The 11,332-nt window shown below is 38.5% G+C and overlaps 2 protein-coding genes across 2 annotated transcripts; both read right to left on the reverse strand.

The window, feature by feature from the left end:
- Positions 1 to 416: 416 nt before the first annotated feature.
- On the reverse strand, positions 417 to 5,377 carry LOC108166926 (baculoviral IAP repeat-containing protein 6-like). The gene is made up of 3 exons (XM_017308813.1): positions 4,963 to 5,377; positions 1,284 to 1,465; positions 417 to 563 (listed from the first exon to the last, which is right to left on the reverse strand). The coding sequence occupies exons 1-3, from the start codon at positions 5,165 to 5,167 to the stop codon at positions 417 to 419; spliced, it is 534 nt and encodes a 177-aa protein (XP_017164302.1). The 5' UTR covers positions 5,168 to 5,377.
- An 809-nt stretch (positions 5,378 to 6,186) lies between these two features.
- yipf4 (Yip1 domain family, member 4) lies at positions 6,187 to 11,096 on the reverse strand. Its single transcript, XM_008428982.2, has 6 exons — positions 10,829 to 11,096; positions 9,415 to 9,568; positions 8,569 to 8,740; positions 7,916 to 7,993; positions 7,687 to 7,800; positions 6,187 to 6,991 (listed from the first exon to the last, which is right to left on the reverse strand). The coding sequence occupies exons 1-6, from the start codon at positions 10,884 to 10,886 to the stop codon at positions 6,854 to 6,856; spliced, it is 714 nt and encodes a 237-aa protein (XP_008427204.1). The 5' UTR covers positions 10,887 to 11,096; the 3' UTR covers positions 6,187 to 6,853.
- Between the last annotated feature and the right edge of the window lie 236 nt (positions 11,097 to 11,332).

An 11,332-nucleotide genomic window follows, 5' to 3' on the forward strand; every position in this document is an offset into this window, starting at 1 on the left:
ATATATATATATATATATATATATATAAGCAAAAAGTTATACTGCTGATATGCTACATTTGAGCTCTCCTCCTTCTGCTATTCTGCCCCCCAGTGGTGACGATAAGAGGAGTTTTAAACCACTTTGGTTTCCCTTCATTTATTTGTTTCATTTTTCTTCAAAACCAGCCCACTCGCAGTTTAGCTGGTGTCATAGTCTCATTCGTTTGTCAAAAACACAAAAGGTCTTGAAAGAGGTTCGAGAAAAGGCCTTCAAGTTACATGGGAAATAAATTGTTGAACTCATAGTTTTATATGCACTTTTATATGAAGGATTTTCACAAGTCTTTATCTGAGATGCCAATAAATCTGACCAACACTGCAACATGTTAAGTAGAAATTTGCTGCATTCTCTCTTTATGCCACATTCTGTTCTCATTAGCTTACCTTAGCTACTTTATGATTGGCCGCAGTCTCATGTGAGGTATTCTTCAGACCTTCTCTGAGCTGGCTGATGAAGAGTTCATACCCCTCAGTGCTGGACACATCGATCTTCTCCTGACATGCTGACAGCATTTGCTGCGCCTAAATAAACAAAAACATTTCTGTTAGGAAAAAACCCTGCCCTGTTTTCTCATGAAGTCCAAGTTCTGGTTGGGAACTGAAATCAGTCACCTCCTCCTCCTTCACCAAGGAGTAAACACATCTAAATAAATCGTGTGAAATTATCTAAGAATTTTACTTCAATTTGTTCCGGTTATAATCTGAGCTTCTTGCTCTTCCAGTATTGATGCATCATAATGGACTGTCACTGCATGTTAGGCCAATAAACGATATTCAGCTAAAAGGCCTTAAAAGAGGTGAATATGTTTCCAAAATCCTAACGGAATACAATAAATTACATATTGGATGTAATTACCAGAGACGACTTATTTTCAGCCTCTTTCAGTGAGGGTAAAAAAAAAAAACAACTTCCTCTTGAATCTCTGTTCTTTAAAAAAAATGCTACTAGAATGCAGATGTAGTCTGCTTCCCTTCTGAAGGATGTTTCTGCTCCGAGATTCAATGTTTCTCCTACAATTACTCTGAACAATGCTAACCTTCAATCGTTCATATTTCTTGATAATCAGGCATCAGTTAAGCCCAATAATTTAATAAATTTATCAGGTAAAACATTTCTTACTTCAAAAGACAGAACTCCAAGATCAACGTGTTTACAAACACATGATAAGCGTCAAACTTCCACGTACAACAACTACAACAACATCAAGTACTTCCTGTCTGAACGCGACAGTGCAGCCTCACCTCTGTCACCGGCAGCTCCAGCTGAACCACGTCCTCCGGCTTGGCCACCGGCGGCTGTAGGGCCGTGTCCAAGAGCAGAATGCCATTCAGGTCCTTCCTGCACCCGACGGCGTAGTCGTCCACAAAAAGCACCTTGTCGACTGCAGGGAAGTACTGGCACCTGACGCGGCCGCCTGGTTTAGCTAGCACATAACGACAGGATAACATTAATCAGTTAGCTGTCAGATCCAACTGGAAGCTCCGATCCGTCACCTCTACTGGAACAGAGATTAACCGAGTCAGCTAGAGGGGCTGTTTTGCTTTATAGATAGACTTTCACAAAAATATGTTCTTACCATCTTTATTAAAACTGCCACCATGTTGTGTGGCAGTATGTTATGAGACACATCAGGGTTTCCCCCAGTGCAACATTTCTCTAGGGCTTACGGTTTTCTGCCAACGTGCTTCAGAGTGAACTGGCATCAGAGGGTAACTTCAGGCTCCCAGCCATTTATTTTCATCCTTTTCTCAAAAATTTCAGAGCTCAGCGCACACCGTCTCCCTCTCATCCGTGCCATTACTATGAGAGAGGTACAGATATGAATCGTGGTACTATCAGAGATGAGAAATGGCCCTCTTACACGCGTCAAACGGTTTTTGAATACTTCTCACGGTTCCTGAACGGGAGCCGGTTGTTCGGACTGCTTTATTCAGAAAAACTGACTGGGTGTCTCACAAAGACAGAACACTTTCTCCACCTTGAGCTCCTCTTTAGAACTTAAGTGATGGCGGAACTCTCACTTACTACAGAAGAGGGCTGAGTTGGCATTTAGAACTACAGACAATCACTTTGGACTGTCAAAATCAGAGCAACACATACCCTACAAAATAAAAGCCTTCACATTTTTCACAACAGGTAATTGGTGTTTTGGGCATTATGTAACTGGCTTAACCAAGCTACTGTTAAACATGGGATTAGTGTGGTCAATTAAAATGAAGCTTACTGAAAATTTCAAAATAAAAGCCTCATAAAAGCCTTAGTGCACCATTACTTACTCCATTAACATACTAAGTGGAGTAAGTCCGTATTAGTCAAAATGCTTATGATTCTCCACGTGCTATTGACTACATTTTACCTTACTTCATAACCCTGATAAGCTGATCACTCTGGAAAACCAGAGTTAAAGAAGATTTATTAAAGCCATCGGAGATATAAAAAGGCCAAGTGTATAAAGACATAACATCTACGTTTTCAGTGGACAATGAGTTCAGCTGTAAGCAGCACTGACTGAAGGTAATTTCAAAAGAAAGTCAGCTTCTGTTAGTCTGATGCTAATTAGACATTTTATTCTCGTTGAAGTGTGCCATTTTTACCGTTTGTTTAATGTTTGACAGATCAAAAACCAAACTAAGCTAATGATGAGGTATGATCTGAAAACGTCAGCGTTTTAAATCCAAAATAAAAACTGTCAGCCTAAACTGTTAAAACTTTATTGTAACATTTTAAATGTCTTTAATGAGATCCCAGAGTTGTTTTAATAAAGTGCATACAGTAGTGCCTTTCCTCCTCCACCTGTTGCTGCAAACAGCACATAAAAGTTTCCAGTGGAAAGAGTAGAGGCAGTCTGCAGGCTCGTTAACAGGTTATACAACTGTTAATAACATCAGCTTTTTCAATGATCCAATTAACATGAACAGAAACAGGTTCTGACCAATGAGCAAATTTACATGAAATACTCCGGATGAACATCGAGGCAGGTTTTTCTTTTATCTGATTTACAACTGCATGTATCTATTAGAAGAAGAAGAAAAAAAAGTAAAATATCAACAGTTGGTGGAAATGCTTTGTAAAACAACTGCGGATATTATTTTGTAAAACTGGAACATAGAGAGAACTCTGGATGGAACATTGTCAAATAGAGCTAAATGGATTTTTCACTGAATTATCCCTCTAAGAATACATCAACATGTGTGTTTTTTCTTAAAACATAGGAAAAGTTCCTATTCCATGTTTCCCCCCCTTCTCAAACTATTTTATTTAATAATATTTGTGAACACAATATTTAAGGTCAACACAGAGCAGTTTTTGACCCAATTAAACCACAGAGTTAATGTTCAGCATATAATTTCAACACTAATTCTCAATGCTTGACTGTATTCTAACATCTTAAACTGGAATTAACTCTGCCGCTGAAAGTAGGCACTGACTGCCTGGAAGACATCAGCTGATGAATATGCTGAAAGTTTTGAATATATCACTTATTACATAGTTTAACATTTTCATTTAAAGACTTTGTTAATAAAGAATTTGCCTCTTAAAATTAGGATATGAATCTAAAATCTGTTTTAGGTTCATGTTACTAAAGTAAGCAACATTTTGTGAGAGAAAGCATCCAGGAAAGTTTAATCTAATGCTGTAGAACGTTATTATTATTGCTGTCTTGGACAAGAAACCATAACATGAAATAATTTTTTGTCACCTTTGCAATCATTCAAGGGTGCCCTGTCATTGAAACACTCAAGTTTTGATTTGTCTGCCATATTTCCACCTCACACAGCTTTTCATAGACATTCACCAGATACAGAACTTAACTTAAAAAAACATGTCCTACTTTTACAGTTAAAAACCATTTGCAGGTTTATGAACATGTAAACATGGTTGTCTTATCAAACTGAGAAATCAACTTGTCAATAACGCTTTTCATCACACTTCAAACATATATGAAATAAAAGACTAGATATACCAAACATTTGCTTTCGCAGGAATGACCAATCAGATGACATATGATTTATGAAATATAGTTTTAAAAGCTACACCAAATCCATAATGCGGTCTGATTAAATAAAGTCCCTGTATTTTACTATAGGAGTTCATAACTTGATAAAATGCTATCGGGCATTATTACAGACAGTAACTACAGAAAACAAAAAATGATGGACACGGTTTCTGATCTGACCGGATCTCAACAGAAACGTGTTAACATGAAGTGTTGGTACTCTCAGTGCTGGCATTCAGTCTTCGATCGGTCACAGGGTTAAATGCTAAGTTATAGCAGGAACAGCTTCCCCTTTATCATTTTACAGGGATGTTACAGTCCACCATTGTGTGACTGTAACATCAGGATCACGCTGGTAGCTTCTACTGACTTTCGCCGGTGAGTTGTGAAGTTATGCGGCTGACGAGTAGCAAAATACATTAGCGGCTAAAAGCATTACCACTTTCCTAAACTAGACCAAATTCAGACAGCCTACAGTTTTCATTTATTCATTATTAAGCGACTGCCAATGTTTACGTCTGGACCCATTTTCCTAACCACAGGCCGCGTGTGACGGGCAGAACTTTAGAAGATTGCCCGGTTAGTTAGCGCTGTGCAAAGTCCTACAGCTAGCCATTAGCTACAGTCAGAGGTGTCATGTTGAGTCTATAGAGACAAATAGTGAATGCCATTCACCAAATACAGACGTTAATGATAACAGAATCGTTCCTATGTCAAGATGCTGAGGATGCTTTGTTTTACGCAGCCAGAACAGTGTGCAACAATCCCAGCTGTCAAAAACCCAACAGGCCACTTGTATGGCTGCCGGGAGCAGCTAACACATCAGGGTGCTGGTCCCTACACAGTCTGTTGACAAACTGTATTTGGCTTGTCAAAACTGAAAGTGTTGTTGTCAGGGCTTGACAGAGAACTCCGGTACTTACCGTGCAGTGCTGAAGCCTGAAGAATTGCCCCTGAAGTTCCGTCTATCACTTTAATGCTTCCCCGGCTGGTAACGGCTAAGATAGCGTTGAGGGCCGGGTGGTAGGAAAGACTTCGCAGGCCTTCCTCGTCGCAACGCAGGCAACCGTCTCTCACTACAATCCAGTCTGAGGAGGTGGACGAGCCCGGCGAGGCCGCGGCCGCCATCTTTCCTATTTTTCCCCTTCCTCCTCTTTTTGGTTTGTTAGAACCTGACGATAAACTTAAATTGAATTCATCTAAGGGGCAGATTCCGAATTGCCACTCCCCAGCCTTCTGCGGCTTCTTCTCCGCCCGTCACAGCCACGGTGGCTATTCACCATCAGCGCTGAGGAACTCCAGGCTAGGCTCTGTCACTTACACCATAGGAACACGGAGCTAGCGTACCGCTTGAATACATCTCGCGAGAACATCAAGAGTAAACGAGAACAGCCATAGAGAGAACAGCTGATGAACATTTTTGCTTGTAAATTTTTATTACTGCGCAAGTAAATAATTATTACCTCCATGCATAATCTAATTTTTTTTAATTGCATTTAACACTAGTCATTGTGTATTTTCACTGTTATATCACATAACTTATACTTTTATCTATATACTAATGTGTTCATGGATCATAATTGTATCTTAGCAAAACTGATAGAACATCTTTTTTTGCCATACTTATTTGTTTTTATTACATGTGAAAACTCTCAGCAACATGAAATACACATACCCTGAACTAACCCCATGACATAAACCTGTTTTCCCCTGGTGCAAAGTATTCCAAGAAAAGTTGGAGCTATTACAGGTGAGGTGACATTTTCAACTTTGTGAATCATGAAAGCTCACAAAATTAATTTGCATCTCTACATTTAGTTCTTGGAAATCCCATTTTTTTTATAATTCCCTCAAACATTACTTCATTTTTCTATCTACTTATGCCGTGTCCCCAAAAACTGACTCATAATCTAATAATTATTAGCGCATTGTTGTGTGCTAACAGTGTCTTTCATCTATTTTAAAGTACATTTCATTACAAACCAGTCTAACATGGAGCACATTTTACTACAATATGAACAAATTGATATAGTAGGGAACTGACAATCTCTTAAACTGTTTCCTCCATATCACAAAGTATGTTTTAGAAACATCATATGCTTCAGTGATCATTTTCTATTTTATTTAATAACTACAGAACTGCCATATTTTACAACAATTTCATTCATTTATTTAAAATTTTTCTTTAATTTCTGAAAGGAATGTTAGTTATTTAGCATAAATAACTTGGTGACCAGTCAACAAATACATGATTAATTTACAAAGTACCCATTTCTTTTCTTTAACTATTTGTAAGGTGATTTTCTATTTTGATAGAGTTGACAAAGGAAAAACAAGGCACCTCATTAATGGACGTTTGCCATAACAGAACAGAGTGTATTATCTTGAGGAATCTACAGTGTTGCAGTCTCTTACTCGTCTTTTCCTCCACCGCACTGTATGCACAAAAATATTTGTTAAACATTGAGTGGATTGACTAAAAAGGTTATAATCCAGCAAATGATGTCCAGATTCACAAACTACAACTAACACCAGGCATATGGGGACAGTAAAGCACCTATGATATAGACACCTGCAGAATAAGGTACAAGCTGCAAAATCTGATTCATTTATTGAACAAAGAAAAGGGCAAAACTATTTACAGTCATATTCCCAATGTCCTCACTGCCTAGAATTGTCCAGAGTTAAAAAAACAAACAAAAAAACAAATATGTCTTTAAAAAAAAGACCTCCTGGGTTTAGTTGTTTGATGCCCCCAACATGACTCAGGGTCACTGTCCATGGCCATAAGGTCTGTAGTTTTGACTTATCCAGTCACACACCAGTATACAGTGACAGGAAGTAGATATACAATAGGAAAATGGGATATATGAGAAGGGGCTTCTTTGTTTTAAATTCATCTCCGACGAGGAGTGAAGCAGCACTGTAGGCAGCCCAGAACACGCCAAAGAGCTGGAAAGGAAACACATGACAACATCATCACTTTGAAGTAATCACCACCAGATTAAGAACCCAATAATATAACAGTTTCTACAGTGCTTTTGATCAAACACTGATCAAAATATGTTTATATGTGTAAACATATTGTTTACACATATAAACAATATGTGTAAAGATTCTATTCATGGAAAAAAGTTGGCCTCTTCCTTAACTGACATCAAACATCCCATTTATGGTGCAAATATCCCAAATCCTATTTATGTAAAACATAAGTTTGCCTATACAGTGTTGAATAAGCCCAGCATGGAATCAAATGTTCTTACTCAAAATGAAAACCTCTAAATGGTTTGTTTCACCATTTAAAGCTACAACAGCAGTGGCACAAGACAATGAAGGATTTAACAACCTTCCTTTGATGGATAGGACTTCTTTAAGTATTGCATTATAATTGTCAGTCTAAAATAATCCTCAATCCTCACAGTATTTTCTCGAGATTGATGTTTAAACTGTTTAAATAGCCCATCTGTGGGGCTAGATTTACATTCTTCAATTAAAGAATGGTTTCTGAAGTGGAGAAATACCCCAAGTTAAATAGAAGAAAATTGATCCACTAATACGTCTAAATTACACAAATGTAGATTAAAATAGTGAGAAAAAAAAATCCAATTAACTGTCTGATTAAGAGTCTTTAATAAAATAGAACTTACTTTGGCTAACGTGGACACCACTTCAAACCCTCCAATCACTAAAAGCAGAGGGGTTATGACAATGAGAGGAAGAAGAGAATATCCAATCACTCCAAGAACTTGGCCATAAGAAACCTACATAGGAGACAAAAAGAGCACTCAGAAAAACAACAACCTTATTTTGGCAAATAAAGAAAACTTAAAACTCGCTGATTGGTTGCGGTTGTGTTGTGATGGAGGCGGGACCTACCTCACCACCAAGGACACGAGCAAGCAGGAAGATGGTAAGTGATCCGAATATCCAGATGGTGATGATCCAAGATACAACCTACATGTGTAAAAGACAACGCAGTCCAAAGTTAAAGCTTGGACAATGACCTTTGACCCCAGAATGCTTTGTTTTGATCTTGCTTTCAAAAACTAGGGAATCACCCATGTGAATCCTGCATGACAAAGTTTTTTCCCATGTGCATTCCCATTGCCCTCTTAATCTCAGCAGCAAGGCAGTTAAAAGTGCTTTACATAATAAAAACATAAAAATACAAAGTTATAAAACAACATATGCTCAACAGTTGAGAAACCAGTGACAAACATTAAATTTTTATTAGTGCCATCATCAAAATCATCAATAACGTCTAATATATTGGTCAACGTTCCACATATTAGGGTTCAAAAGCAACTCTAAACAGGTGGGTTAAATAAAGTCACTAGACAGTGACTTTATTTAAAAGAACAGAACATTACAATATGATAACTGGCTATTTCTTTTGCTTGCCTTGTGCCTATGTAGCAGTGGTCTAGGGTTTACCCCACTGATCACAGGGAATTATCACTAGAGTAAACAGATGATGCTTCAAGTAATCATCCCGAGCAACCAGTTGTGTTCATCCGTATTCTGCTCACCCTGAACTGCCCGTAGATTGAGATCATGGAGAAAAGGAGCACAACAGCCAGAGGGCCCCAGAAATCTGGGTTGTCTCGAACTACTTGTCGGTTGTAACCCAGAGACGGCATGGGCATCAGCACGCAGCGGACCTTATAGTAGATGTCCTTCAGGTCAATGTCCAGCTCCTCCCTGCTCACACAGGAGATGAGACAAGGATAATTGGATATTTACCCTGACATTGGCTAAAGGTCAGATTCATGTAAGAAACAGGAATACATTATAAATAACTGTGCTTCTGTCAAATTTAAATTGGCATTACCTGATCTTTCTCACACTGAGGTGTAAAGTAGGGAAAATAACTCAACAATACATCAATAATCCCTTCCTTCTGGTACCTGATGCATGGCGTCAGATGTAAACAATCTGTTCATTGTTGAATGAATAATAAAAGAAACTAATACAAGCAGCTCTTTCCTTCAGAATGTAAAAGTCAAATAACAAAAGATTTCTAAAAGGGGGTGCTGTGGTGGCGCAGGGGCAAAGCACAACCCATGCATTGAGGCCTTAGTCCCCATGCCGGTGGTCGCAGGCTCGATTCCCGGCCTGGTGACATTCGCCGCATGTCCTCCTCCTCCCTCATTACCATCCTTCCTGTCAAACTACCTTCAAATAAAGGCCACTAGAGCCAACAAAACCTTTAAAAATAAAAAAGATTTCTAAAAGAACATCCAACCAAGCTCGATAAAAAAGGAATGGCCTACTTATACCAAGGCAGCATCGACACTTCTTGAAATAACAGATTTGTCTTTTCCCCCCAAACTTATTTGCCACAAATTCTAAGACTACCTAAAACACACTCTTACAGAAGAGGCTTGCTCTCCTCATTGTCATCTTCTTCCACTTCTAGCAGCCAGCCGTAGCCTCGCTGCCTCAGGAAGGTGGTGGCGTATGGATCCCTGCCTCCCTCACTGGCCATGTTCAGTTTAACATCAGGGGCGCTGATGGTTCCACTGAGGTCTGTGGATCACATGGATGATTTCAGACTAATGGTACCTTTTTATAAACAATAAAAGCAGCAGCAGAATGCAGAACAAAAACGTGATATTTCTAAATTAAACACAATCAACATAAATGGGTAGGAAGCAAAAGCTAAACAATCAAGTGTTCAGATGATAATATAACATATTATTACTATAAAGTCCAGTAGTTGGCTTTTACTGTGAATTTGTTTTCTATTCAAAAAAATTCTAAAGTATTCAAAATATAATTTAGGTTATAATACCGCTTTTGTTTAGTGGATTTGTTTTTTTAATCTACCATTTCAGATCCTTTGCAAAGATGTATGTCAAACTGGAAAAGACAAAGATGCTTTTAATCCACATAGACAAGCTACGATCAGTTTAGCTTATTACTTAGTTTTACTGGGCAATACTGAAGATCCATGTGCTAGTGTCCTTACATTAAGACGGTCTGTTTTACACCATCTCTCTCATTTGTGCCTGAGTCACAGTATGGAATGAACTGGGACTGAAGGAGGAACGTGGAATTGTGGAAAAATCTTATCTAGGGTTTCTTCAGAATGGCGCTCTGTGAAACGCCACTTTGCTGAAACAACTAATGGAGGAAAATAAACACGGAAATATGCAGCATTACAAGAGAAATTGCTTATACAAATTAGATCTGCGCAGTGCGCACAAATTTAGTTGCTTCCATTAGCTGAAACAACTACTGAAGGAAAAATAAACACGGAAACAGGCATTACAAAAGAAATTGCTTAAATAAATTAAATCTGCGCACAGAAAATTTATTTGGTTCTCATTTGTCTTTCATGTATTTTTTCTGCTTTTACACATGTTTTCAAGATTTATTTTTAAAGAACAGTAATTTATTTGACTCCTGAACCCTAATATAAGACGCTAACTAAACCGGAAATTCATCCCGTCACTATGAAGCGATAGGTAAACAAGTGGAAGTTAGATTTGAGTCGACAGAGCCAGAACTATATGGCTCAAAGCAGCCACAAAAAGCCCCCTTTTAATGGAATGTTAACATAAACAATATACAACTAAATATCATATCAGGCTCTTTGTTACCTACATGTTTTCCTTCCGTCCTATATGTGTCTAACAAAGCTAAAACAAGTAGCAGAGGAAACCAGCGTATGATTTTCGCTGCAATAGTCTACATAAAACAGAGCGAAATAAGTAGACTGCTGCTGGACATGTACTGTATCACTCTTTGGGGCCTGCTAGCTTTGCGCTGCAGCAATTAGCATACCTTCAGCTTCTGAAGAGGAGACGAACGTGAAATCTCCGTTGGTGGGAGAGAACTGCATGGTTGCTATCCTATTAAAGCCTCACCTATGAAGTCCAGGACAAAGACATTTAATTAAGCGGTAGGTAAAATATACTGGGTCACGGAAATAAAGCTGTCACTAGCCACAGCTCAACTGTAAAGTTTAACTAATGCATTTTGTTTGCTTTCTGTCTTCACTGTGGGGAAAGAAACCGGAAGTGCGAAGGAAGCTGTAAACCAGACACGTCGTACGATGCGTTCACGTCATCTTCTCGTGCTGGGAAATGCGAAATGCAGCATGAAAACCCAAGATTTATAAACTAACAGCAGTATTTTAAAGTCTATTTTCTGAGTTCCAGGGAGCCAGTGTATGACTTTAGAACTGGGGTGATGTGCTCTACCTTCCTGGTTTTTGTGAGAACGTGAGCAGCGGATCAGCTATAATTGATTTTTTTAGACAAACGTGAGGAAACTGTTGCAGTAATA

Source organism: Poecilia reticulata, linkage group LG15 (assembly GCF_000633615.1).
Source record: "Poecilia reticulata strain Guanapo linkage group LG15, Guppy_female_1.0+MT, whole genome shotgun sequence".
Taxonomy (NCBI): Eukaryota; Metazoa; Chordata; class Actinopteri; order Cyprinodontiformes; family Poeciliidae; genus Poecilia; species Poecilia reticulata.